General features: G+C 45.5%; 4 protein-coding genes across 5 annotated transcripts in view; 3 read left to right on the top strand and 1 right to left on the bottom strand.

Moving 5' to 3' along the window:
• Nucleotides 1–1,024: 1,024 nt before the first annotated feature.
• Nucleotides 1,025–7,189, top strand: LOC137894864 (ras-GEF domain-containing family member 1C-like). Its single transcript, XM_068740340.1, has 13 exons — nt 1,025–1,240; nt 1,419–1,541; nt 1,725–1,862; nt 3,565–3,786; nt 4,788–4,862; nt 5,110–5,208; nt 5,614–5,716; nt 5,791–5,870; nt 5,966–6,061; nt 6,498–6,593; nt 6,685–6,808; nt 6,914–6,986; nt 7,064–7,189. Exons 1-13 carry the CDS (start codon nt 1,025–1,027, stop codon nt 7,086–7,088), a joined length of 1,470 nt encoding a protein of 489 aa, XP_068596441.1. The 3' UTR covers nt 7,089–7,189.
• Nucleotides 7,190–8,912: 1,723 nt separating this feature from the next.
• tmem126a (transmembrane protein 126A) lies at nt 8,913–9,733 on the bottom strand. Its single transcript, XM_068740457.1, has one exon. The coding sequence runs from the start codon at nt 9,628–9,630 to the stop codon at nt 9,004–9,006; it is 627 nt and encodes a 208-aa protein (XP_068596558.1). The 5' UTR covers nt 9,631–9,733; the 3' UTR covers nt 8,913–9,003.
• Nucleotides 9,734–10,044: 311 nt separating this feature from the next.
• On the top strand, nt 10,045–15,340 carry LOC137894608 (dual specificity protein kinase CLK4-like). 2 transcript variants are annotated; one of them, XM_068740047.1, is made up of 13 exons: nt 10,045–10,163; nt 10,785–10,936; nt 11,849–12,092; nt 12,665–12,767; nt 13,075–13,141; nt 13,238–13,354; nt 13,431–13,597; nt 13,684–13,778; nt 13,866–13,995; nt 14,080–14,162; nt 14,237–14,316; nt 14,445–14,535; nt 14,625–15,340. In XM_068740047.1, exons 2-13 carry the CDS (start codon nt 10,785–10,787, stop codon nt 14,826–14,828), a joined length of 1,533 nt encoding a protein of 510 aa, XP_068596148.1. In that variant the 5' UTR covers nt 10,045–10,163; the 3' UTR covers nt 14,829–15,340. The 2 variants fall into 2 exon arrangements, with proteins under 2 accessions (XP_068596148.1, XP_068596147.1); XM_068740046.1 differs by having other exon boundaries at nt 10,785–10,945.
• Nucleotides 15,341–16,227: 887 nt separating this feature from the next.
• Nucleotides 16,228–26,864, top strand: part of LOC137895290 (collagen alpha-1(XXIII) chain) — an 86,535-nt gene continuing 75,898 nt past the window's right edge. Inside the window, exons 1-2 of the mRNA XM_068740770.1 lie at nt 16,228–16,533; nt 16,821–16,890. Of these exons, the coding sequence (XP_068596871.1) occupies nt 16,228–16,533; nt 16,821–16,890 (376 nt within the window). The remainder of the gene's footprint in view (nt 16,534–16,820; nt 16,891–26,864) is intronic.

Raw genomic sequence — 26,864 nt, 5'->3', positions numbered from 1 at the left:
TTGGTTTGTGTGTGTGACAGTCAGCAGGATTGCACAACAATTACTCAAAAGGCTTTTCATGAAATGTGCCTCGAGGGTTGAGCATGTGGAGGAACTCATTGCATTTGTTCCCTTCCACATTGATGAGACTGTTTTAAACCATTTTTGTTCATGGAGGTGAAACAGAACCCGTTCCCTTGGTAAAGAGTTCTGTTTCACATCTTAGATCTTGTGTTTCTGTCAGAATCAGTGCGTATTTGGGTGCGTAGACCTGTGCAGCAGCTCCGGCTGACTATACCTCGTGTAAATCTGAAATAACTTCCTGCGTATTGCTCAAGGCTCGTTGTCGGTGACTCCTGCAGGAAGAAAAGCTTTCTGATGCTGAAGGGTGCCTGAAGGCATCCAGATGCTGCAGAAGTTAACGACAACGAGTGATTCAGGGAGACAGCCAAAGCAGATTAAAAAAAATAACTGTATTACTATGAGTGAAATTTGATCACAAAACATAGAATAATGGCGCAAGATGTCTTAGAATGAGTTCCCCATAAGCCATCCTCTCTCCGATGTGTTGTCTGCCTCCCAGGAAGAACGGAGTCAGGTGAGCAGCTTTTATATCTGGCCTGCACGTCTCCATTGTTGACCGGATGCAATCATGGAAAGGGTTAATTCCTTTTGTGACTTTGAGGAAACACAGAAAGCACCAGCTTACCATATTCTATATATCTGAGCATGCAGAACAGTAATTGCTTCTTTCCACTACAGCTGCAGTGTTTTGGTCCACTGAGGGAAGGAACATGTTGAATTCTTAAAATGTGTAACCCAAGGAGAAGGACTTTCAGGTCCGAGCAGCAGCATTCTGCATTACAGCTGAGCTGAGTGACCCACATGTCCTGTGGATCTGGGTGCCATCGGGGTGTCCCCTGACTTCAGAGGGCTCATCTTCAATCATCATGGGATAGACGTGAACTTGCACATCCCATCTGAGTCTCTGGGACCCAAACCTCATCCCTAATCCTGCCTGTGTCTGTTTGTCTGTTAGACAGGAATGCCCCTGACTGTGTGCTCAGGCACCATGTTCACCAGTCCCAGCGGCTTCAGCCCCCATCTGGCCGGCGCTGAACCTGGGGAGGAGGAGGAGGAGGAGGCCCCACAGGAGGGCCCGGAGCCTGGAGCGTGCCTGAGCGAGGGACCTCCAATCACCTCTGCCTCCCTGGACACCCTCATCCAGAACCTGGTGCCCACTGCCGACTATTACCCTGAGGTACACGGACAAGCTCTACAGGCTTCGTCTATTATAAAATCCATTTCATTTTAGCGTGGAAGTGATTTTGTTGAGATTATTAAGTGCTTTCCTGCATCCTTTACTTACATGAAGGCATTTTGTTTTTCCCATTAACATAATGGCGATAACTTCCGCATCTCCTCCTTTGTTTTGGCAGAAAGCCTACGTGTTTACCTTCTTGCTGAGCGCTCGTCTGTTCATCGCTCCTCCGGAGCTTCTGGCCAGGGTGTGTGAGCTGTGCATCAAACAGCAGCAGCTGGACCAGAGCCCACTCGATACGGTCAGCACTGCACCACGGATAAATACGCCGCGACTCTGTTGGCATGCACACGCAAAGGAACAGAGGAGGAGACGCAGTGACTCATAATTGTTTGCTACAGATTGGTGGCTTTATTATGTTGTTTTCTTTCATCACAAATGCAGACTGAAGTGAAGTAAACCTCTTTCTCATCTGCAATTACAGGCAAAGGTACGCAAATTTGGTCCGAAGATCCTGCAGCTGCTGACCGAGTGGACGGAGACGTTCCCGACGGATTTCAAGGAAGAGAAGATGATCGGACGCCTTAAAGACTTTATTCACAGGATAGCTTCATGTGATGAGGTACATCACGAACAGCATTAGCACAGTCTAGTCTTCACCTAAAACCCTTTACCATTTCTGGACCAATGTAAAAAATCAGCGAAAAGAAATATTGAGCTAGTCATAAAATGAACAGTTTCTACCGGGCTTTGAAAAATAATCGAGTTAAGACTCCTGATTCTGATTCCTAGTGTAGATGTTGCAATAATCGGCATTGTGAGCTGCAGCGAGAAATATTCTGATGGGGAAAGGAATTCAATTGCAATCACGACCACTGTAGCGGGGTTATGGATGGAGTCAGAGTGTCAGTGCAGGGTGAGTAGCCACGACTAGTGAAACACAATTACGCATTACAGGAGGGGAAAGAAGAGAAGAGCAGAAGGAGGGATATCATAGGAGTGGCTCTATCTGCAGCGTCGGGGGAAGAAGAGGGAGAAAATGGGGGGGGGGGGGGGGGGGTAGACTAGAGGATGGAGGCGATGGAGTCAGACTGGAAGGCTAGAAGAAATGAATGTAGGAAAAGGGGACAGAAAGAGGGGCCGAGCAGGTGGTGATGGATTTGCTGCTATTTCCAGCTTGCCGGCTACACTGTGGGGGTTTGTACATCCATGCGGGGGCTGTGGCTGCCGGTCGAAAATCCACCGTGGCCAGGCATGAGGAGGGGAGAGGCAGAAGAACACACATCATCGGCACCAGCAACACACAGAAAAACCCCACATAATGACACAATGCAGCATTTCTTCTATATAAAATAGCTCTGTCATGTTTAAACTGTAATACGCTTAAATGTTAAGAGACTTTCCACATCACGGCAGTGGCTCGGTGATGCTCTGGTGCTGCTTTGCTTCCTCAGGCAGGATGTCAGTGGTGAGAATATTCTATGGCGTATCAGGAAATGAGTCAAAGAAAAAAAAACATGTTTCCATCTCCAAGGAAACTGAAGTTTGAAGAACACCTTCGATGCTCTAACAAACAGCTGACCTCAGCGTCCATCAAGGATTGGTTTCAGAAGAAGTCCTGGATCAGTCACGTGAACTGGAAGCAGCGTGCAAACCCAGGAGTGTAGTACTAAAGGCCTTGACTCATGAGGAATGGGCGAAGAGTCTTTAAGGAATGCTGGTGCTGCAGAACAAGCGTCTCTACAAAGTACTAGAGAGACTTTCTTCCCCAAGAGGATGAATCATTTTCAGACAGTATTAGTCATTAAAAGTAGCATTTTGTGCCTGTAACACTTGTAATATCTGTTTTATGAAGCTGTCGTAGTATTTGGTTATTGCAAACACTTGATCAATAAACTATTTTTCAAATAAATATAATACACAAACGTGACTGAATAATTTATCTCGTGTAAAATGTATAATTTCAATCTCTGAAATGTGTGTCTGTGAACGAAACTGCACATTAAATTATATTGGATGGCTGGATGGATGATAAGAAGACCACTGAGCATCCCTCCCAATAGCTTTTTATTAATGACTAATTGATAATAATAACTATTCTTAGTGGCTTATTACCGTATAAGTTAATTTGCTCACAGTTTCTAAAATAAAGGGTTTAAAAATTGTAACATACTTGGATAGAGAATAGAGCTCTTAATCACAACCTGGAAACCCAGAAGTTCTTACGATTTAAGCCTCACGACTGATATATGACGCATTGATTAATTATTCATTAACTAAATTATTGACAGCTCTTCTCTTCCCCGCCCCCCCCCCCCATCCAGGCTTACTGGAAAACCCTGAACCAGGTGCTACAGAAGCTCAGTCAAAAGCTGGCTCTGATGACCCAGGGGGAAGAGAGCGTCGTCAAGGTCTCCCTCAATGCGTCTTCCATCTCTGACAAGCTGATGGCCTTCAAAACAAAGCCTCCACCCATCCAGAAGGACATGCTCTCCATCTGCAACGACCCATACACACTGGCACAGCAGCTCACCCATGTGGAACTGGTGAGGAGGGGGGGGGGGGGGGCTGAGGGAGGGAGGAGTGCGGGTTAGACAGAGGTCAGGGTAAGAGATGATGCCAAGGATGGGTGAGGAAGGGGATTGTGCATATTAGATGGAGGATGAAGGAAGGATGTGAAATGGTGACGGGAAAGGACTGAACCGCTGGAATGTGTAACAGCAAACATTCTGTCGTTTACCCTTGAATATGGTTTGAGCTCTCCCAGCAGAACGGCGTCGCCCAGCGTAATTAAAAAGACAATAACGCATTGAAACATACATGAGCCGACGCCCCTCAGCTCACGTTGCATGCACGGTGTCTTCAGTCCGGCCATCCGTGTGTGGCTTGATGTGGATCACGTGGATCTGGGGGTGGTTTGGTTTCTCTCTCTCATCTGGTGTGTGTGTGTGTGTGTGTGTGTGTGTGTGTGTGTGTGTGTGTGCACGCGTGCATGCTTGTATCCTGAATGTTGACGTCACCGCAGAAGTCAGAGATTTGCTTGGGGCTTCAAACAAAAGGGATAAAACCGCTTTAGATATATGTGACCTGACAGCTTCACACTCTAACACACACACACACACACATGCACACACACACACAGAAGGAGATGGAAAGAAAAGGACAGACAAACAGGCATGCACGCTAATGGGATGTATTTACTGTAGGATTTAACAACATTCTATTAGTCATTAAAAATAGATGCCACTGAGATTGCAGTCAGTGTGTGAGTGTGAGTGTGTGTGCGCGTGCGCGTTAGCAGCGCTGTCATGTAGACTATATCGCCGAGTTGGTTTTTGCAGAGATGAGTCATTTTGATTCGCACAAAAGCCACAGTTGTATTTTAACAGAAGTAAATATGGACGCTAGTCGCTTTAAGGAAATATGACTCTGATGATTCACACCAGTGAGTCATTACTTCCCTTCATTGATTGTCTACTGTTGGTGAAATGAAAGAATTATTAATAGGACTTCCCCATCAGTGTGAATGCATGCGTGTCTTTTCCAGGAACACCTGAGACAGATCGGACCAGAGGAGTTTGTCCAAGCCTTTGTTCAGAAAGACCCGCTGGATGGAACCCAGGTAAAGTTGTATTTGCTGTTTGTGCTGTGTAATTCTTACCTCATGTCAAACCCCCATAATTATGTAAAAATAACAAATACAATCTGATCGAGGGTCATGCAAAGGTCAACCGAAGTGCTTCATCTTGTTCTCTATATATAACCATTATGTAACATTTTCACCCTCATCACTCATTCATGTCTTGTCTCATGTGATTTTCCATTGTGATCTTCATGCATTGCATTTCTTGTGCGTTTGTCCTTTGCAGCCTTGCTTCAGTGACCAGAAGAAGAAAACCTCCAACCTGGAGGCGTATGTCAGGTGGTTCAACAGACTGTGTTACCTGGTGGCGACTGAGATCTGCATGGTGAGTCAAATGCTGATCCATGAAGGGACTAAAGAAGCAAAGAAATTACACACAGTCATCTTATTATATTATATTATATTATATTATGTTGGTTAAAGCATTTTGATGAATGTTTTAGAATGTATGTATGCTCAGATTTCCTTTAGTATTTATTATTAGTCTGTTTTGTTTATTTCACATTTTCATATCTCAGTGGTATTTAATTCTTAAACACCAAATTAAGGGGCAGTAAGATAAAGGGTATTTAATTATTACAGAATGACACTGCCCCCTCGTGGTACTTCTGCGATACTACATGCTCGCTTGCAAGGACAGTTAATCGCTTTGCAACTCAAGAGAGGAACACCCTCAGTTTGAAACATAGAATATACATGAAACTGAAAATCTCTGGTCTTCTTTCTGAAGCCGGCGAAGAAGAAACAGAGGGCCCAGGTGATAGAGTTCTTCATCGATGTTGCTAGGGAGTGTTTCAACATCGGCAACTTCAACTCCCTCATGGCGATCATCTGTGAGTCTCGGCGTGGAGTGTCTGATAATATGATCTGATCTGTATTAATAGCTGAAATCAATTCCCTTCTGTAGCTGGCATGAACATGAGTCCTGTATCACGACTGAAGAAGACTTGGGGCAAAGCCAAGACTGCAAAGTTCTTCATTCTGGAGGTAAACAAAATCTAACCAGTCAGTTACTGAGGAGGACAGGAAGCCAATAACTTGAAGCCGACGGTTTATGTCTTGTTGCCAAATTGCTTTAACAGCATCAGATGGATCCTACGGGAAACTTTTACAACTACAGGACTGCCCTGAGAGGGGCTGCCCATCGCTCCCAGACTGCCAACAGCAACAGAGAAAGGGTGAGTCTTCTCTAAAAGCATTCTGGAATGGCTTCAGTCATTACCTCCACCAAGGAGGTTCTGCTTTTGCTGGCCTTTACCAAGACTGTGGAATCAGAAGTGGGCAAACTGATTTGTTGTATCTTCAAAAGCTACGGGTCAGGAAGAATCCGCCGTTACTGAAAGTGTGCTTTTTGTGAATAACTTCTAAACTAATAATCATATCAATGTGAATCTAATTGCTAAAGGTTCGTTTTCATGGTTAAGGAATCTAAAAATATAGATTAAAATAAATGTAGGGCCATTATTCTTTTTTGCTGTAAATCACAATATGGGGAGACTGAGGTGCTGGACGGAGGTCTGGACGGAGGTCTGGACGGAGGTCTGCGCTCTCCGAGGGCTTTTCTACTTTTTTTTTTAACAATCAAACATCTTTCTGCTTGTTTTGTCTCCTCAGATTGTGATTCCCTTCTTCAGTCTGCTGATCAAAGACATTTACTTCCTCAATGAAGGATGTGCAAACCGGCTGCCCAATGGCCATGTCAACTTTGAGGTGGGACCGGTCTGCTTTTCTCACGGTCCTTCCCTCTATTTGACCTTCCTAAAACATTTTTTTTTTTACTCACTGTGGTTTGGTTTCTTAGAAATTTATGGAGCTGGCACGGCAGGTCGGGGAGTTCATGACATGGAAACAGGTGGAGTGCCCATTCGAAGAGGATCGAACCATCCTACACTACCTCCATACTGCACCCATCTTCAGCGAGGACGGTGAGTTGATCCGGCTGAAACTTTTCTGCTCAAGTGTTTGTGATCTTAAATTCCCCCAATCCCTCCTCAGTTGCTTCCAACTCTTTCGTTATCATCCTTGTCCAGGACTCTACCTTGCATCCTATGAGAGTGAGAGCCCAGAGAACCAGGTAGAGAAGGACAGGTGGAAAGCACTCAGGTAGGGGGGTGATGACATGTCACGTGAGACGTTTTTGTGAATAAATTACATAAAATAATTTCTGTTTTATTCTCCAGGTCCAACATTCTGGGAAAGACATGAGGCCCCTCCTACCAGCGGCCGAGCATTCATTCCCATTGCACTAAAATGAACTGTGAAGGAGCCTAGCTGGTACTTAGGTGTTTTTATATATTGAGCTGATTTAAATAACTAAAAACAAAATGACCATGATGAACAGGATTCATCAAGATGTGTGATTAAAAAAAAAATCATACATCAGTTTAAGCTATGGAAGGTGGAGAAGAGCTATCAGTGAAGAGGTAGAGTGTGTTAGAGGGGAATACATCCCCTCCTTCCCTTAATGTGTTTACTCTGTGAAGACATGTTTACTACCATAGAGTACAGTTACAGGGACAAGCCTTTTATAGAGTGAAATTCCTACTGATGCTATTGTCGTTTTTGTATTGGCTCCCTTTCTCCTGTCGTTCGAGCCAAACTCTTGTCCGTGTATTTAATTTCACATTATTCCTTTACTATTAAATGTACTGTGATGAAACCTGCAACGATGAATAGGGCGCTGGCTAGCCCATATCAGCTCTCGCATTTTATAGGTCACCTGAAGGAATGGAAACTGTCTGGGAAGACAAGAGGGACCTGCGTTGAGCATTTTAACGCTACATCTCATTCCCTTTCTGTGCGTTTGAGAGTCAGATGCATTCTTGTCTCTTCAGGGTTGTCTTGTTTTGAGAAGGATTGGATGAGCTTGTCTCTTTTTCATCTCTTCTTGTATATTTATTTATTGTATTTAATTTAGGGAACAGGTGAGATTGCGGTTATGAACCGTTTCAAGAGTGTTGACTTCTTTTGAATTTACCGTGCCATCAACACAAGACAAGTATAGCTCAAGTCACGAGGATTATGTACAGGTTATGTTTACCCCCATCATCTTTCTGCTATTCAGGAAGTTTTCTCCGACTGATGTTCAGTTGTCTCGTATATTTATGGAGATTTCTGTGCTGACAGATGCATAGTAACCTTTCTTTATTGTAACCTTCCTTAACGAATATGAAGTCCGACGGCACGCTACGACAGGTATTCTCAAACGTTATCCACCTTGTAAAGATTACTACCACAACACAAACTTTATAGTCGGGATGCATTTGTTGCATATTTTTGGAAGGATAGCGACAAATCAAAATGAAATCTTCAAAAAGGAAGAGGGAAACTTGTGCCATATGAAAGGTTCCTCTGACTCGAAATGTACTGTTAAATGTTTTGTGCGACTCACATTTTTTTTAACTTATTGTCGTGATTTGGGAACCATTTAAAGGCCGGTGATGGGAAAGGGGCGGGGGGGGAGGGGGGGATTGGGGAAGAAAGTGGAAACTATTTCAGACTTAGTTCAGGTTCTGTTTTCTGTAATTGAGTGATGTCAGTGTTCTCTTAAAAAAAGCAGCTCTTCCTCCAATAGACTTTGTTTCTCCCTCCCATGTGGCATCATGCTTTCCTGTCACCCCCCCTCCCTCCTGAGAACTTAATAATATACAGCCAGAGATGTGAAGTCAAACCTCTGAAGGGGGAGACATGTTTAATAAAGACATTGCCTGTGCTGAAAATGTGTTTCCCACGGCAACCACCTCCATCAGTTCTGCTCTTTCCAACGATGTCATTGCTCATCTTTACATTTTTTTTGCTGCTTACACACATACACGACACTGCGGTTCAGAGACTGGGTGCATTCAGTGTTTCTCATGGTCGGCGAGGCTGAGCAGACACACTTTTGGCTCAAACATCGCTGCAAAACGTGTGAGTGGTTCCTGAAAGGCCTTTAATAAAGGTTAACCATGATCAATTGACCGGTTGTTAATTTTCTTTTATTCCTGGCATGCACCACTGAATTCACAACACAAAAATCTTTAAAGAGCATTCATTTTATTCTTTGCGGGAAAGTCTTGAGCATTTCATAATAGTTGATATGATGAGCATATGAAGTCAACAAACGATCAGCTCTTGAGTTTTATTTCAGGACATTTTCGTCTAAGAGTTCTTCCTTGTCCGAGTCAAATGCCATTTGGGCCAGTTTGTGGTACGTCTCAAAGTTCCTGGAGCTCAGGTAGGTGCCGAAGAGAGCCTGGATCACCATCACCACCCTCATCTTCCTCAGGACGGGTCTGGAGACGTCCACGCAGTACCGCAGCGTGTTGCCCTTCTCCGGCTTCACGATGGTGCTGTGCAGGACTGCGAAGCCGAGATTAATGGGCAAGGCCAGCAGAACGGGGTAGACCGCGCCGCCCACCACGCCGACGAGCGCACCTCGCAGCAAGACGCAGGAAGGACAGTTGAGGTCACCGAGCAGGAGAGGGTTTGACACCACGCCGCTGTAAAGGGTAAAGGTCGTCATGAAGGGCAACACGGCCATCGGCAGGCTGGAGGCGATGACCCCCCGAGTCACGTTCAGGGCCCTGCGGTACAGGCTGTTGGCTATCAAACCTGCCAAACTGGCGTTTGTCGCCAAGAACAGAGGCCCATGCGTTAAGAGTTTCTGCTCTCTGTCCGGAAGTCTCTGAAAATTTTTCGCCAACATTTCGGCAATCGTGTTTCTCGTGAGGTTTCCAGCGACACGCTCCTGCGTGTTCTCCGCCATCACGAACGTTTCGTGAAGCGACACGCACTGTTTACAACGTCAGATTCGTGTGTTATTCCGTTGACTTACCGACTTCTGGGTCGGGACAGGGCGCAGCCATCTTTTACCCACAATTCAATGCACTAAAATATGCGTGTGGCGGGGGGGAAATCCACCCCACATCTGTTCTATCAGGCAACGCTCTGATTAACGCTATTTCATACGTTACAATATATTTTTAGATATCATGAATTCTATCATAGATAGATAGTATAATAGATAGATAATATAAGCACCTCTCTTTTTGTAGCTCTTGAATTTTGGTACAGGCAGTTTGAAATAAAGGGGCGGTCGTACCTGAAAGGATGAACCCGGGGCATAAGTGCCCATGTGAATGAGTGGGCGTTGTTATTGTGTGCTTTGTTCGATCCGTCAGAGTTCTTAGGAAGTCCGCCATCTTTGACGATTACTAGTCGACGATATTTTCTCGGTTTAGTGTTTATAAACTGCATCAAACGCGTGTAACGTTTTGTCGAACGTTTATTATAAGGCAGGTAAGACGAATTATTTTTTAGTATTCTCTATTTCCTATCGTTATTATAGGTATTATCGCGGTTAGCCATCGTTAGCAAGTTAGCTTTCAGAGATTCGACGGCTCGACAACATGGCAGGTCTTTATCCGGTTTAACCGTGTCGGATAGCCAAGAAAAGTTTTTTAGTTTCGGATGATGTGCGAATTATACAGTCATGGAAGACACGTATTGGCTGTCACGCCATAACGTTAACGTCGTCGGTGAACTTATATTTCGTCATTATTGTCTGCATGCTAAAACTATTAGCATACCAGATGCTAAAGCGGCCTTGTTAGCGAGGCAGGGCCACTCTATGTTCTGCTATGTCGGCTCATCCCACGTTAATTATGGTGTATCAAATTACCCCAATTTATCGTACATTTTGTTGTTGTTTTTTTAGAGATTGTTTGTTCTGAATGTCGTTATTTAGCAACCTTTGCACCTTAATGGCGCACACCAAGTACCATCGTAGCCGAGTCGGTAGTAGTGAGGACATTTGTAGTCACAATGAACTCTTAAGTTAAAAAAATATATATATAAATAATCCGAGTTAATTGAGTTGAATGCAATTCTGTCGTTTTTTTCCCTTTGTCTTGATCTCAGATGCGCCAGTTAAAGAGAATCCACTCCCCAGACGTTTGGCTCGACGAGTACAGTTGGGAAGAGAGAATGGATTGTCGCAAGCGTCGGAGGGGAGAATCTCACAGTAGTGAAAGAGAAAACAAGTCCAGGAGAGCTCAGAGTCATCACAGAACGTATGAGGGGTAAAAATCTATTGTCATTTATTGTGTCGAGCACCTCCCCACATTCTGAGACTTTTTCGAGATATGCATTTTAATCAGTTTAATATTTTATGACCGGCTAAATTATATCGTGGAGGGGAACCACATTTGGACTTTTCCACCTACGTTTATTGTATTTAATTTACATTATGTAGAAAGACAATAGCAAAACTTTTAAGGTAGGAAAAATGAAGAGTCATTTTAGTGTTTCAGTGTCTTATGGTTGTTTTTGTGAGCATGCGTGATGGCCCCTGGGGTTGCATTTGATGTTTACAATTCAACTCTAATTTTAATTCTGTAGAGAGGCAGGATTCTTCCTGGCAGGCAACGGACACCGCTCGGGCGCTGTGGCCTTAGGAATTTACTGTTCCTTTTTGGTTCTTAGGTGCTAGCGTTGCCTTCTGGGCGGCTGTTCTAGAAGCGATTGCAAACTTTCCGTCAAAGGTCTGCAGGCATAGACTTGGGCACCAGCAAGTTGAACTTAAAGCTTGCTACAAATTTCAATGCCTAACGGCCAAACTCTGCCAATGTGGGTTATGTCGGGCTGTGTTGATCAAAATTACACGTTGGGTTGTCATGACAGCCGCTTGAATGTTAAAATTGGCCGAAGGTTTTGCATTACATAATAAAATGTCTCAGGATTGCAGCCTTTCGATGTTTGGGGTCCTGAGTGTCTCGAGGGTCTGAATCAGCATGTTGCTAATTACAAATGTTACGTAAAGGGCTCGGGGGGGATCGAGTTTGTGGCAGGAGGTGGGCTATCGTGTACAGTCTTCATTTTACTTTAGAGTTTAAACATGGACAAGGAACTACGCTGTTCCTGGCCTGGCTGAGGTTTTCTAATCTATTGATTTTTCTCTGTGTCATGTTCTTGTTTTACTGCAGGCAGTACCTGGAATCCCGCAGTTTGAACCAAAAGCTGGATTCTCGGGAGAGGCAGAGTCTGGGCAGGGCCTGTGAGGAGGATAATCGTGATGGCGCCTGCAAGGACAGACACTACGACCGGGACTGGCACCACTACAGCAAGTCTTCTGGGCGTAGTGGTCGGAGCGGACGTAGCAGGCGAAGCAGCCGCAGGAATAGAGATGGAAGGCACAGACGTAGCCACTCTCGGCACAGGTCGTCCTCGGTATGAGAACTTCCTCTCCCTTTTACGCCTGTCTTGTCTAAACCACCAAGTCGAATGGGCCATTATCACTGGTGTTTAGCCAATGTTAACACCTGTTATCTTTCTGTGTACTCTGCTCCTTATTATTAAGCATGATTTCTAGTAATGCATAGTAATAGGGGCGTTGGGGTAAGTGATTATGAGTGTGGACAGTAATGGGACTTGTAAAGAATTAAGTTTTATTGGAAGTGTTACAAAAGCCATGTAAAAGACTGTATTCAATCAAAGTTCAGTTTTTTTTCTGTGCTGCTGTGAGAAAGTCTCTCATCTGAAAATCTTGTTGCCATGTTTTTCTTCTGTAACACACACTATGTGGTGGCTGGCGCCCAATTTCTCTGACGGGGCTGAATTTGAATTTGCTGCTCCGTCCATTCGCCCGGCGGTGTAACTGAACGGCCTGAATCTATCCATCCCTACACATCCCCCCCTGGCCCGGTTGAATGAATGACGATGTCGCATTGTGACGGCCTGGTGCTGGCTGGCTGGCTGATGGGTTGTTGATGTGATGGCGGATTGCGGCGATTCCGGTGCAGAGGAGGAGCCATCAACGCAGGAGCGGGAAAAGATCCAGGAGTGTTGAGGATGATGACGAGGGTCACCTCATCTATCACAGTGGAGACATGCTGAGAGCGAGATGTATAGAATATATCCCTTTTTTTTCCTACTCTTGTTGATACTTTGTCTCTCACTCTTTGTTGTCTGGTTTTATTTCCAAATATTTCATAGAAGCAGACTTATTTTTGGCCAATAGGCGTAACTGCTATTGGATAGATATTTTCTTGTCTTTGTTGCATAAATAGCATTGAGTCATATTCATTTTGATCATAAGTCTGTTTCACAGTAGAGTTAAATAAAACGTAACATCGGGCAGTGAACCAGCCCAAGGACTATGCTTCACCTCGCCACTGCTGTGATCTTAACTACTCTTTTCTATTTCCTGTAGATGAGATTGTGTGTACTCTAGGAGAGGGTGCCTTTGGAAAGGTCGTTGAATGCATTGATCACTCTAAGTATGAATTCAATCATATTCCACGTAGCGCAGTAATGGTAATATTCTGCATTTCAGCCTCCTACGATGCTCAGAACAATTGTTTTTGCGTTTCCAGTGATGGAGCTCGAGTGGCTCTGAAGATCATTAAAAATATTGACCGCTACCGTGAGGCAGCGATGTCTGAGGTAGAGGTGCTCGAACAGTTGAAGTCCCTCGACTCCGAGAGGAGATTGTGAGTCCGCTTGTAACTTCCTGCCGTCGCCGAACGATCATTGCAGGCAGTAACTTCTGACCCCCCCCCTCCTCAGTGCTTGTGTGCAGCTGCTGGACTGGTTTGACTACCACGGCCACGTTTGTATTTCCTTTGAGCTGCTTGGACTGAGCACCTATGATTTCCTGAAGGAGAACAACTTCCAGCCTTTCCCCGTAGATCACATCAGGCACATGGCTTACCAGCTCATACAAGCTGTGAGATGTGAGTAATGGAGCCGTGCGTGCGGCCGAAGACGCCGCGTTTTAACATAAGCGCTGGGTCTTGAAATCTGTGGTTCTTTCTTTCAGTCCTGCATAAGAACAAGCTGACGCACACAGATCTGAAGCCTGAGAACATTCTCTTCGTTGACTCGGACTACGATATGGTGTACAACTCCGAGATGGTAAACCTGCTAAATATCAGGCAAAGTCGCGTTGAATTCTCAATCTCGTTGTTTACGCCGGGAGTTAAACGATTGTTTGATCCCCAGAAACGAGATGAGCGCACGCTGAAGAACCCCAACGTTAAAATAGTGGACTTCGGTAACGCGACGTATGAACATGAGCACCACACGTCTGTGGTGTCCACGCGGCATTACCGTGCTCCAGAGGTCGTTCTAGGCAAGTCGCTTTCTTTAAACGTTGACATTTTTGAAGGGATCATTTAGTGTTGACTCGTTATTTGGGAAACATTGTCTCGCTCAGATCTAGGCTGGGACCATTCGTGTGACGTCTGGAGCATAGGTTGTATACTTATTGAGTACTACCTCGGCTCTACTCTCTTCCAGGTAAACGTACTGAACTATTTATCCTCTTGATATTTATACTAGTCGGCAGGATGACGTATTGTTTCCTCCTTCAGACGCATGACAGTAAAGAGCACCTCGCTATGATGGAGAGAGTCCTGGGCCCCATCCCAGCAAACCTCCTGCAGAAAACCAAGTAAGTCGGCCTTTAACAGACAAAAACGCAGGAAATGAAGTCTTTTTATTTAGCGTTATCAGGAACAAGCAGCCCGTGTTGCGTTGAATAAATGATTAGCAGTCATTTTGTAATTGTGTGTTGCACAGGAAGCGGCGGTACGTTCACCGGTGCAAGCTTGACTGGGACGTGCACGGCTCTTCTGGAAGATACGTCAGGAAACACTGCAAACCCCTCAAAGTGAGGACGAGTCGTCTGAACAGTCGGTGTCTCAGTACTTGTGTACGAAGTGTGTTTGTAACACAAATGATTCTTTCCTCTTCTGTCAGCATTACATGGTGTCTAAGCACGAAGACCACCGGCAGCTGTTTGACCTGATCCAGAAGCTGCTGGAGTACGACCCAAGTCGGCGCCTGAGTCTGGAGCAGGCCCTGCAGCACCCCTTCTTCTCCTGCTTCTGTACGAGCAGCGGCAGCAAACGTGAGAGAAGAAGCAGTAGCAGCAAAAAAAAGGCCGACCCCCTGAGCCTGTAGACCCCCCCCCCCCCCCCAGCTGTGACATTGGTTGACCTTCATCATGGTGCTCAGTGCCTGCCTCTACTTCCTGACTCTCCAGGAGAGGTGTACCTTATGACTGTATCAGTCCACTGCCCGGTTGTGCTGTGTCCATTTCAAAGTCTAGTCTGGCCTTGGTCCAACTCGGTTAAGTTATTCATCTTGATCGTGTTTCCATCCAATGAATCCTCCTTTTTGTATTTATTTGCTGTTGTAATTTACTTTTTACCCTCTCACAACATACAAAGTCTCTTTGATTTCTTTTTTTTATTAGCCCAATTGTGTCCATGTTCACTGAATGAATGGTCCGGTCGGTACCGGGTTTAGAACCTGCGTCTCACTGTTAGCCTCAGTTATTGGTTAATGAAAAATGAAATGCTATTTAGGGAATTAAAGTCATCCACCTATGATTTGTTTTTGTTTTTCCATTGACTGTCTGTAACTTGACAGGTGTGTGCATCTTGTAAATAAATGTGAATATGTGTACTACACACCTGCGGTGGCGTGCTAGTGTTTGCTGTGGATGGGACGTTCGGTCGGGTGTAGTAGCAGCGCTCCTCCGCAGGGGGGCAGCAATCACTGAACATCGTTTAAGCTCTGAGATAATAAACGTTTCGGCCTCACACTTTTGGTTAATTCTGATCAGCGTTTTGTATGTGAAACCTAAAATCTGAAACCAAAGCCAAATAACTTTAAACTAATACAGGTCGGACTCCAGCCCGACTAACGAGCGCTCTGCGTCTCTGCGGTTCATTTATTGGATAATATAATCAGTCCTCGGTGCGTAGTGCGTAATGTTTTCTATTGACAGTTTATCGGGTTTTACAGTCTTCAAAAGAGAGTTTCTATTATCGCTTCGGACCTGTAGCTGCTCTCTGCGAGTTATTTAACGTCAAAAACGGTCCCAGTGTGAAGAATCTCAGTTCACTGGGTTGTTTTAGAAACAAAAAAGTATTTAGTCCATCGGCGTCTGAGACTAAACTACAATTCCTCAAAGCTGTCAATCGGCAGCCTCACGTGATGAGCAGGGCGGTCGCATCACGCATCATGAAAGGAGGAAAACAATTGGACCTGTTTGGCAGTCGGGATTCCACGTCCACGCAGGATACACCCCGACAGGAAACAAAGCCCTACGGAGTGGGGTGAGCGCCTTCTCTTTTTTCTGCTTGGCATCAGATCGCTCCCATCTGCTGCCTGCTGGAAGCCCGGTGCGCGCCGCCGCCTCCTCTTGTTCCACTCCTAAATAAAGACAAGGCGTTGCGCGGGGGCCAGCGTGCCAGACGCAGCGCGGGACCCCGACTTAAGTCCACAGAACCTGCTTCCGTTATTCGCTTTTCACCGACAAACCACTGAAGCAGGATTTTATTTATTTTTCAGCATGGATGTATCCAAGGACTCTGTCGGGGAAAGCAAGCCGGCATGCCATTGCGCGCCCAGGTCTGCGGTCCAGCAGTGGCTGCCGGGCTCTCTCATCGCGCTGTCCCTGCTGATGTCCCTGCTGATGTCCCTGAGCTCCCTCGCCGTGTGTCTCCTGATGAGCTTCAGGACCGACCAGCTGGAGAACCGGCTGCAGGTGGAGCTGACCGAAGCGGCCGGCGCTGACCCGCCGCGCGGGGCTTTTCTCAACCAGGATGGAAGCCTCATTCCAGAGCTGACCGCCCCAATAGGGAGCCTCGTGGAGGAGGTAAACTATTTGGTGTCGACTGTGGATATGTTTAAACTAACTGTCATCGATCGACTGTCTGTGAAACCCCTGGTAGGCGCACAGCTCCCTTGTGCGTAATAGCGGGGAACGTGCGTCGTTGGCTTCACGAACTCACGCGCTTGGCAGTTTAAAAACAATTTGTGGGCAAGCTATGCATGCAGCTGCTCCATAAAACAACTCATTTCAGTCTGGATCTAAATGCTTTGGGGGTATTGATTGTAATTGAGATGATTTATAACTCACACTGGATTTATGTGTTTCTGCAGAAAATGACGGTCCTGATGCCCAAACTGCGGACAGCGAGAGACGTGGGCCACGAGTGTGCCTGTCCTGCAGGTATCTGCCTCTGTTCTTTGTAGCAGTAGTTCTACATACAAAAAAACACACACACACAACATGTGCACAAAAAGCCTTCATGGGGTGTTTTTGACAGCTCTCCTGAACGTAAACAGTGTGTGTGTGTGTGTGTGTGTTCCCGGTGTGGAGGATTGAAGCCTCATAGGGTGGACTCAGGGTGAAAGCAGGGCTCAACACTCGACAGGGTTGGGATGCCCACCCTCAGCCCCGATGCCCCATGTCAGTAGAGATGTGCCGCGTGCCGAGACTGGCCACGTCCGGCCTCTGGTTTTCATTACGGGGCTTGTGTTAGTTGCTCAGGTGGGGGGGGGGGGCAGTGTGTGATCCACGTTACACACAGACTCCCCTGTTACGCCTGGAAATTAAATCAAGACTGTATTTCATTTTTTAAGTATGATGTGGTCACTTTGTGCTCGTGCCGTGGAAGCATGAACACCAGTGGGTTTGATCACATGATATTGGGTTTTAATGGGCCCTTTTCTTCTCACCTGTGAAAGGGAAATGATGTGTTATGCACCAAAAGATCGATGTGCGTTTCTTAAGCTGGTGTTTTATGATATTGCAGTTTTGTTAAAAAATATATGAAATCTCGTGTCTGTTCATGAAGTTGGTTTGTTTTTTTTGGGTGATCTAACTTTAAGGGATTTCTTTCCCCTGCTCTTCTTTATGTCTCTCTCTTAGCTGTGGGTTTGAAAAGCCCCGCAACAAGAAGAACATGTGAAACCATTCACAAGTGGAATTTATGAGCCTTTGTCATCACGTTCTGTTTTTCGGTCTGCTGGGCCAGGACAGATCCCAGCTCCGGGGGGCTGATCAGTGGACATTTGTGTGAGCATTTGTTGAATGCAAAGCCAAGTAGATGCAAATTGTATTTCCTTGCTATAGAACCTATTTTAACACACTACTAAAGTGCCATTCATGCAGGAGAATCCTAATCAGAGCTGCGTGCACCTTGTAAATAGTTTCTGGGTATAGGACCATCCTGCGCTGCCCCGTCGGCACAAACATTTCTACCGAATCATTCGATCAGATGTTTCATCCCATTGTTTTTGTGTAATCCATGCAGATCTGCTGATCTTGAAGCAGTTTTGACACTGAAATGCCGTCCTTCCTCCTCCCAGCAGAAGTGTATTGAGAGGTCTGTCTTTCCAGTTTCTGGTCTTTTAGTATCGTTTTTTTGTTGTGGCTTTGGTGCCACATGATGCCCGTGAACATTTGTCATGTTAAATCAAGTGGATGGCTCAACACGGGGTTGCTAACAGTTCTCCTTGAACTCTGTTTATTTCTATTGGGGGTCTCTCAGCTGATGAACTTGAATGCGGATGCTTCTTTTTTTAATGGGTGCTCCATGTTACAGTCCTCGCATGAGAATCTGCAGAGGGGGTGACTATATGCGACTCATGCAATAGATTTTTTTATGCGTCTATCTGAGCTGTTCTGCATCTGCCGAGGTGCGTCCCATCTGTCTGTGATGTATGAGTCTAGTGTCTGTCCCTGAGCCTTTGAGGGGGCCGACGGAGGCACCTCTCTTAACACGACACTGTAAGGGGAGACCCTCCTCTCCCTTTAGCACCAGCTCTGCCCGACTGAAACTTGAGTCTCTCACCACCGAGATCACAGGCCAAAGTATTTCTGCCTGTATGTGTGTGAGAGAGACGCACGTCTCACCCAGCACGATCTGCGTTTCGACCTCTGAGGCTGTGGCCTCCTCCTCTGGCCTTTTCGCCTGCATGAATACAGGCGCCCAACAGGGGGCAGCACTTCCAAGGCAGTGCTTTATTAAGTTTGCCATTAACACTGCACTGATTCTTTTTTTTTTTTTTCATGAAAAATGAACGTTTTTAGAAGAAAGGCTCCACTGCTTCATTCACCGAAGTAGCAGAAACAGTCTGGAGATAGTTTTTGCCCCGGGCTTCGACCCGAGGGACATCTCTTATATTGTGTGTCAGCAGAGAAAGCCTCATGACACTTTCAGACCCACAGACTGAACTGATCCAGCAGTCATTAAGCCTCAGACAAACATTTAACGCTGCTTACTTCAGGTGTTTGTAATTAGCAGCTGCCTGTTCCCTCAGACGCACGCAACATATTCTCTTTGCACACAAATGTAGACGAAGCTTCATTAGCCACACATAAACACAACACTCTCGACTTGGCTAGGTAATTTGAACCATGTGGGGCCTGTGTGTGTGTGTGTGTGTGTGTTTCGTAAAGGAAGTATATTGTCATCTCCGCAATTTGCATTATAAAGCTGTTTAACACGTCTGATGCCAGCAAGTGGCCATAAAGTCTGCACAGACCCGGAATTGAAGCCCAGCCGGAGACGCTGTTGAATATTCCTGAGCGGTCGGTCGATGCTGTGCTGCTGGAGGGGACGCTAAATATGGGAGAGATTTCTACATTTGAACCAACTGAAGGATAATACAGTGGTTTGGCGTAGCACGTTATGAGTTCATTTGAAAATGTTTAAATATATTTAAAGACATATTGCTATTTAATATTGTCTCAGTCAATCAATATCTATTTTTGATTGGGGGTCCTTTTATTAAAAATGGTAAATATTAAACACGGATTCTCCTCTTGTCCATTTAAAAAACGTTTTTTATGTTTTATAGCAAAAAATAACTGAATGATTGGGCCATTGTTTTTCTGCATTGGTGCTATTGATTAGCAATTTTCCAACATCACCAATCATTTGTGATTAAACTATTTTTTTTTTTCAAGTTTACACACAGTTGCATGACCTCAAGTGTAGAATTTAAGTTATCATTTGGACTCAGATCCCAGGTGGGTGTAGAGCATAGTAAGTGTTAGGGCAGGAGGTCGGACCCCTGACTGTGTGGTGAGATCAATTTCCATTAGATAAAGAGCTCATTAACACGCTGGGCAGGAAAACACGCCTCCCATCAACATGTGTTCATGTGTATTTATATAATTGAGAAAGCCTGCTCTCAGCGTGTTTCCTCGATGCATTTGACCTTCATGCATACAAGCAAATATTTATTTCTCCTCAAAAATTCTTCTGTCCTTTCTGTAAAGAATTGCTATTTGGGAAGGTCACTGGATGTCAATTTTCTGCTGCAGAAAGTACGTATAATACATCAGACAAGACGCTTGCAGCAAACTATACAACCTATAGCCATTGGGAAGAATACCACGGCCCCACAAAAGCACCATTAACCACTACTTTCCAAAAAAAAATGAAATGCAGGAAATGTGTTTGTGGTTGTTTGAGATATTTAATGATTCTGCTTTGGACTGAAGGCAGTCGCTCTGTGTGAATGTGTGAGGCAGAAAAAGGCGTTTCGATTCAGGGGTAACACTTTTAAACATACAATATGCTGCTGCTGCAAAAGTGTGTGTGCACGACAAACACACAAACGTTCTGCAGAGCTGATCTGAAGGATGTAGTGAAGAGTAGATTCTCCTGCACCCCTCACATCTAGCCTTTTATTTTATTAGCTTTATCATTTTTAGTCTCATCCTTTACTTGACCCTTTGCTCATAACCTGCTATGTGTGTATACGGCTCTACTTAACAGCAGATTGTAATGTCATATGGACATGATCGCGACGCAGCTGGGTCATCCTCGTGTCCTCAGGTTGCTTCTTTCCTTCAGTTCATGTGCGTGTTTATTCACTCCGGTCGCTGTAAGATTCAAATAATGAAAGGGACTCTCCCTGATGTCTTGTTCTCGTTTGGAGGATGATCTCGGAAGGCTCAAGCGTGCTCAGTTTATTTGTAGAAAGGAAGAGGAATACTCCCGTTAGGATTGTTGGAAGCATTTAGTTTGGGGGGGTGGTTGTGGCCTGAGGACATGGTGGTGCAGTTGTTAGCGCTGTGGCCACACTGTAAGGTTTGTTGCTTCCTCTCACCACCCCCAAAACAAGTTTTGAAACTGTCCATCTTGAGAATGACGACGTTATAGAAATCGAATGACCTTTTATGTGTAAAGACTTAATCAAGAACAGCCTGACGCTGTCGGAGCGTAGCTTCCACAACGTTTAGTAGGCCAAATGATTTGTTATATTAACTGGTACACCTTTTTAAAATGAGGTGAGACTTTTGTCTTGCGTTTATATAAATACACATAGTGTTGAAAGGTGAGCTGGATTCTTGCAGTTGAATTAATGAATGAATGGATGAATAGAGAATGTTCACCCTGATGTATTCAGTATTATTCTGCCATTTAAGATGAAGATATTTGTATGTTATGTATGTTTGTGCGAAGCTTTCTTGAAATTATTTTCATGTATGAACATCTAGATTGTCTTGGCCATTGGCTATGATACTCTCTCTCTCTCTCTCTCTCTCTCTCTCTCTCTCTCTCTCACACACACTCCATCTATCCATCTCATCAGCCTCCTTATTAAAGTCGGCTTTCTGTAAGCACAGTGTTGGACAGCAGAGCCGACATTCTCCCTTCAGAATAAAATCAAAATGAAATACACAGCTGGATGCAGGATGGCCAGTTGGCAGCGATATACTCCCACAAGGACCTCAGGAACACTCAGAGGAGCAAAGGGTCGGGTGCCAGGCAGCAAAGTTCATGATGTTCCAAGAGGAAACCCCTAACAGACATAAATTATCCTCTCACAATACATCGTCTCGCGTGCGAGATGATTAAAAGCAGAGCAGGCTGAGGAGGAAACACTGAGAATAACCCGTTTAAATCATTTTGCATCCATGTGTTTATGTTTAAGCATCAGAATGTAGGTCGCCACCTCTTGATTAGCAGTGGACATTTTTTAAAATGTTTGTGCGATTGAGCAACACGTTATGTAAGGGCCTGTTTGTAATTGTAGCGTTGTATTTTTCCAGCCGAGTCAGAGAAGCGAAGTAGAGCAGTTTATGAAGCCGAGTCTTCCCCTCCCTCTCTTTCTCGTTCGTAGCTCCATGTAGCGCTGCAGGGAAACAAAAACACGAAGGCATCGCCCATGTGTAAAATGTGGATGGGCAGAAATACAATAATACTGCTGGGTTTTTGATAAATACTGCACTTTGTGTGACGTATTTAGCACCAGTTTTACTGTTACGGCAGCATCTTTGTAGGGATGTCAGCTTCACATTAATGTTGGATGATATTTGAGGAGGTTTTCCTGCAGGCCTGTATGCATCAAAAGCATCAAGCCGTGGGTAAAAGCCTCAGGAGCATGATTCATTTCTTCAGTCTTGTGTATTGATTAAAAACATCCCCCTTGAGTGGCTCAGCGTCTGTGGAGCACAATCTGAATCTGAGAATCGTCCTTGCTATATGGTCTTTGAAAGGCTGCAGATTATTATAGAGGATCAAACAAATGTTATTATTATATTCTTCTCTGGCCCGCGGAACAATCCCTTAGTTTTTCCTGGTGATTCGCAGCAGCATCTGGATGATCAGGACGATCAGACGGAATCAAAATGGAAACGCCCAAAGGGTTCGGGTTGGAGCACGAGCAGACCCGGTTCCCAATGTGGAAACTCTTCTTGGTGTTGTCTTTAATTGCAGCTGGTGGCAGGTGACAAGGTGAATAACTTTCTAATGGAGTGAGCAGACAATAAATCTTTACCACCAGCATGTGGCCTCTGGCTGCCTGTAAGCAGCGAGGTCAAATGAGCGCTCTGGATTCATCCGAAACCTTAAAGCGCTGATTATACACTATAATAAAAATAATGCTGGTTATAAATATATTTAAGCAAACTTTAATTCCCAATCCCATTTTATTTTTTAAAGATTGGACAAATATCCAATATCAGCCTCTCCCTTGGTATTTACATCCCATCGAATGGATCAGGAATGCAGCGAGGCCGAATCCAGCTGTGCAGGACGGGAGTCCCGGGAACACAGCTGGATTTATTGGACAGATAACATCTCTGGACGTGAACACAGACAAACGGGGAGGCAGACTTGGAGCAGAGGTTATCGTTCATACCTTCCAGACACGTGGTGGAATGGGCAATCAAGGTGCCCCTCTTTGGGAGCCATGGGGGGGGGCAGCGATTGAGGTGTGGAGCGGGGCACAAGTGATCCAGATGGTGAACATGCTCCTGCTCAGTGTCAAGGTCCTTCGACGGGCTCGTCACTCTCCCGGCACTCCTTTAATGAGAGCAGCGCTTGTAAAAGAGGTCTTTGAACGGGTCTTCAGCATCACTGGTCTGTGTTATTCTGTCATAGCGGAGGTGAGGATCGCTTTGGGCTGGGACGCAGGGTGGCTTTCAACAACTTAACGCTGCACGTTTATTTATGTCTTCCAGGCGTGCTTTTCCTCTCAGTTTCACCTGTGCAAATGTGTCTGTCTTTTCGTCTCAGCTTTTTTTTTTTTTTTTTGCTGTTTTATAAATGATACACGTTTTTTCCCCTCTTTGTTTCCTCCTCCATCTTTGTCTGTATTTATCAAAGGAGAAGTGTCTAGTTAATGCGAGCTCTGGGATCTGGAAGCCGGGCCAGTGCGCTCGACGTCTATCATTAGCCAGAAGGTCAGCCGGGAATGAGGAGGGAAGATGGAGAGCGCCATCACGCTGAGCATATAAACAGTGAGGGGACGCCCTAGGGTGCTCCTTCAGGTGTGTCCATCCAACAAGCTCATTTCCTTTCCTCATACATGTCAGCAACAGATTACTGGCACAGCTGTGTCGCGGAAAAAAACGCTGATACAGTAATACCTCGACATACGAGTATTACTCGTCGCTGGAACGAGCTCGTAACTCAAATCGCTTGTAGGTCGAGGTATTGCTGTACACCACAGGTCCCTTTTATCGAAGTTAGAACCAGATAAGCACGTGTGTAAGCCCAAACCCTTGAATTCCGTCGCCGCCTCCCCTGATGGAGGAGGTGGCGGCGAGAGAGAACGAGACGGAGAACTTGGACCAGGATGTGCAGCGTGTTGGAGCCACTGTTCCATCTGTTTTTAACATACTGAAGGATTGTTTGTGGGGGGGGGTTGCGTGCGTGCTCACCTGGCATGTGCATTATAATAGCGCTCGTATGTGAGCGTGTGTTTTCACGTTTCTGCATCAGCATTCATCTCCATTGTCCGTCTCTGCTGGGATGTCTTATCTTCAGATTTGCTGTTCTATACTCAAGAATCCGAATGAATGAAGTGAGCCCTGGGTGTATTTTGGGAGCCAGGAGAGGGTATCATATATCATACATGTCCAGTCGGCTCTGGTTACACATGGAATATCTGTGCTGAACATGTGGCCAATCTATCAGCTCCACCATCTCTCCTTCCTCTCAGTGTTGCACGTTCTCTCTCGCCGCATTTCGGTTCTGTTGCTCCATTTTTTTCCTTACGCTCTTTCCTTGTCTGTCCTCACACATCTGATCGCTCCAGACGATCAGTGCACAAATGCGGTAATTTTGCACACACTTAGGGTTTAGATGAGTCGACGTCAGATGTTTATGTGTTCTTGAGTCTGCTACGATACAATTATCACGGTTCAGCAGCATCATACTTGATGCAAATCAGGAATTACAGGGCAGATCTGGTTTAACAAGACACGGCGGGGGGGCTAACTATTGCGCTTTTTACTCCACCACATTTATTTGGGAACTTTAATTACTGGTAACGTTGCTCATTCAGATTATCCAGTGTCTGCAGAATATTACACAGTACAGCGTTTCCCAACAGCATGCAGGGATATACTTTCCCGAACAGAGCAGGTCCTTTTTTGGACTTGTTTATTTACTTGGAGTGTTTTCCCACCTCCATGTGGTTTTGATTGTGTGGTTTGGAACAAATGCACGACTAGGATGAGTAGAGACAGTAGGAAGAGCGAGATGGAGACAAAGGGAGGCAGATTGTGAAGAATAGAAATGAGATTTACCTACTTATGGAATCTAAGTGGGATCATTCATCCTCTGCTATATTGAACTGTGCTGCACAAGTCATGTCTTTTGTATTCTATCATTGCTGCACCGTCTGCCAGGAACCCCATATGATTGATTCCCTTTACGTTCTAATCGGCGTTATGCACGTCCAATAAGGAACTCCGTCGTAACGCGCGACAGACTAATAAGGAAGCCTGACACAGTTCTAGCTGCTCTGCATGAGGCCAGTCCACTTGTGCAAATCACTTTTCTAATGTGGTTTAAAGAGAGAGAATTGGCTCAAGTTTAGAAGCCGACACCCAGGCCAAAGTGAGAAATACACAACCGATTACATTTGTCTGCATTTTTGCTTTGCCGGAGTGTGAGGTCAGATTTCTGACAAAGGGATTAACGCTTGTCGGGATCTGTCTATGTTCTGGAAGCTTTTAATAACAGACCATATGGATTGATTAGATGTTTTTCATGTGTTTATCCAAGCTCAGCCCCTGATGACTGATGGGCCGGGCTCTGCATCGGTGTGTCCTGCACACTGTTCAGCCTCTACGTAGCATCTCATTTGAACTGCTGACTCAAGGTAGTCTGTGAGTGAACTGCGTCACGGCAGAGTCCTGGTTGGTCGGTCCTGATCCGTTACGTGTCACTTAAGAATTCATGGGGGAACGCATCAACATAGACCCATGTCTGCAGCAAAGACGTGTCCTCTGGATGGCTTCATTCACATGTAATCTCCTGTTTCAGTTTTCATTTGTTCAGACCTGGACTTCCAGAGGGCATTTAGCCCTTCAGGAAAGGCTAATCCTTCTGGGCTGTTTTTATCCAGCAGATGTCTAGACAGATGTGATAATTTCTCTGTCTGGCTCACCAATTAACGTGCTTAGCGCAGATCAGCTGAATGCATTTGCTCTAATTATATATGAACTTTTAAACTCTATGCTTTAACATGGGCCCAATGTGTCCCTGTTTCTCCCTCCGCTGGGGAGACGGGCAGGAGTAAATGTTTATCCTTCCTGTCCAGGACGTTTGCTCTCTGCTGAGAATGAGAGCCTGTGAATGTGTTTTTTGATGGCACAGGTGAAATAGAAGCCGTTGCATTGACTCCTGTGCTTGTTGAAGGTGTAGTGTGGACAGGAGGGGGGGGGGCTTCCTCTTCTTGCCCACCACGCCCCATCCGAGTCCGATGCTGAAACCCATCCATCCTTATTTTCCAAAACAATATTCTCATGTTTGGTTTTTCCTTTGATCATTTTTCTCCCTCCCTGCACCGTGTCCCCTCCCGTTTTTAACTTGACTGCCTTTTCTGCGTCTCCCCTCTCCTCCTCCCCCTCCTCCCAGCAGGACCTCTGTAAAGTGGGGTCAGCCATTAGAATGTAATACTGTGTCGTTCTTCTGCCTCTCCCTTGCTCTTTAGCCACGTTCTTTAATACTAGCCTCTGTAAACTGACCGGCCTGTCGCGTCTCCCCCCCCCCCCCCCCCCCCCCCAGGGTCATGCCCCAGACGGGACAGTCGACCTAACAATTCAGAGTAGGGTCCCTCCTCCGGGGTCGCCTGTGCCATTTGGATAAATTGACATTTGTGTGTCTCGCTGTTTAATTAGGTGTGTTTGTTGTTTTCTGTGACCTACTTTAATGCTGTCAAGAGAAACGTTTACTGGTCATGTCATTCTTTGGGGGGCAACGTGGTCGCAGAGACTCTTTAAATAAGAAGATTTAAGGCCGAGGAGGGGAATGTGATAGAAACCTGATGTCCTTCCAGTCTGCCATGTCCTGGAATGATTGTCATGTATATGTAGCTCTCTGTATGGCCAAACAAAGACAGCTGTTGCTGCCAACCCGTGTTCCTTTCAGCCCCGTGTCGGTGCCTCCGGTTGCTTTAGCTCGTATCTGTAAATCGTCTCTTCCAGCGACGGACTGTTGAGGCGAGATGCAGAGCTGAGATTTTATCTTCAGATATCTGTACAACCTGCGGATTAAAACTTTGAACAGCACATCTCAAGTGATGTCGACCTCAGGTTCTCGTTGAGGCGTTTACTGCCGGCCCACGCAAACAGCGTCGGAGCTGTGTGTTCAGCCTCTCGTGTCCAGTAACAAACAACCCTCAGCCCCCCCGACCTCTTGACCTGTCGGCCAAGAGTGGACGCTTCTA

The sequence above is a fragment of the Brachionichthys hirsutus genome, chromosome 6 (assembly GCF_040956055.1).
Source record: "Brachionichthys hirsutus isolate HB-005 chromosome 6, CSIRO-AGI_Bhir_v1, whole genome shotgun sequence".
In the NCBI taxonomy this organism is placed as follows: Eukaryota; Metazoa; Chordata; class Actinopteri; order Lophiiformes; family Brachionichthyidae; genus Brachionichthys; species Brachionichthys hirsutus.
This window is presented reverse-complemented; position numbering and strand designations above follow the sequence as displayed.

Coding starts and splice junctions, on each gene's coding strand:
- tmem126a (XM_068740457.1), bottom strand. CDS start 9,630: ATGGCGGAGAACACGCAGGAGCGTGTCGCTGGAAACCTCACGAGAAAC.
- LOC137894864 (XM_068740340.1), top strand. CDS start 1,025: ATGCCCCTGACTGTGTGCTCAGGCACCATGTTCACCAGTCCCAGCGGC. Junction 4,863..5,109: donor ACCCGCTGGATGGAACCCAG/GTAAAGTTGTAT, acceptor TGTCCTTTGCAG/CCTTGCTTCAGTGACCAGAA. Junction 5,871..5,965: donor CAAAGTTCTTCATTCTGGAG/GTAAACAAAATC, acceptor TTGCTTTAACAG/CATCAGATGGATCCTACGGG.
- LOC137894608 (XM_068740046.1), top strand. CDS start 10,785: ATGCGCCAGTTAAAGAGAATCCACTCCCCAGACGTTTGGCTCGACGAG. Junction 10,946..11,848: donor CATCACAGAACGTATGAGGG/GTAAAAATCTAT, acceptor GTTTTACTGCAG/GCAGTACCTGGAATCCCGCA. Junction 13,996..14,079: donor TGCTCCAGAGGTCGTTCTAG/GCAAGTCGCTTT, acceptor TGTCTCGCTCAG/ATCTAGGCTGGGACCATTCG.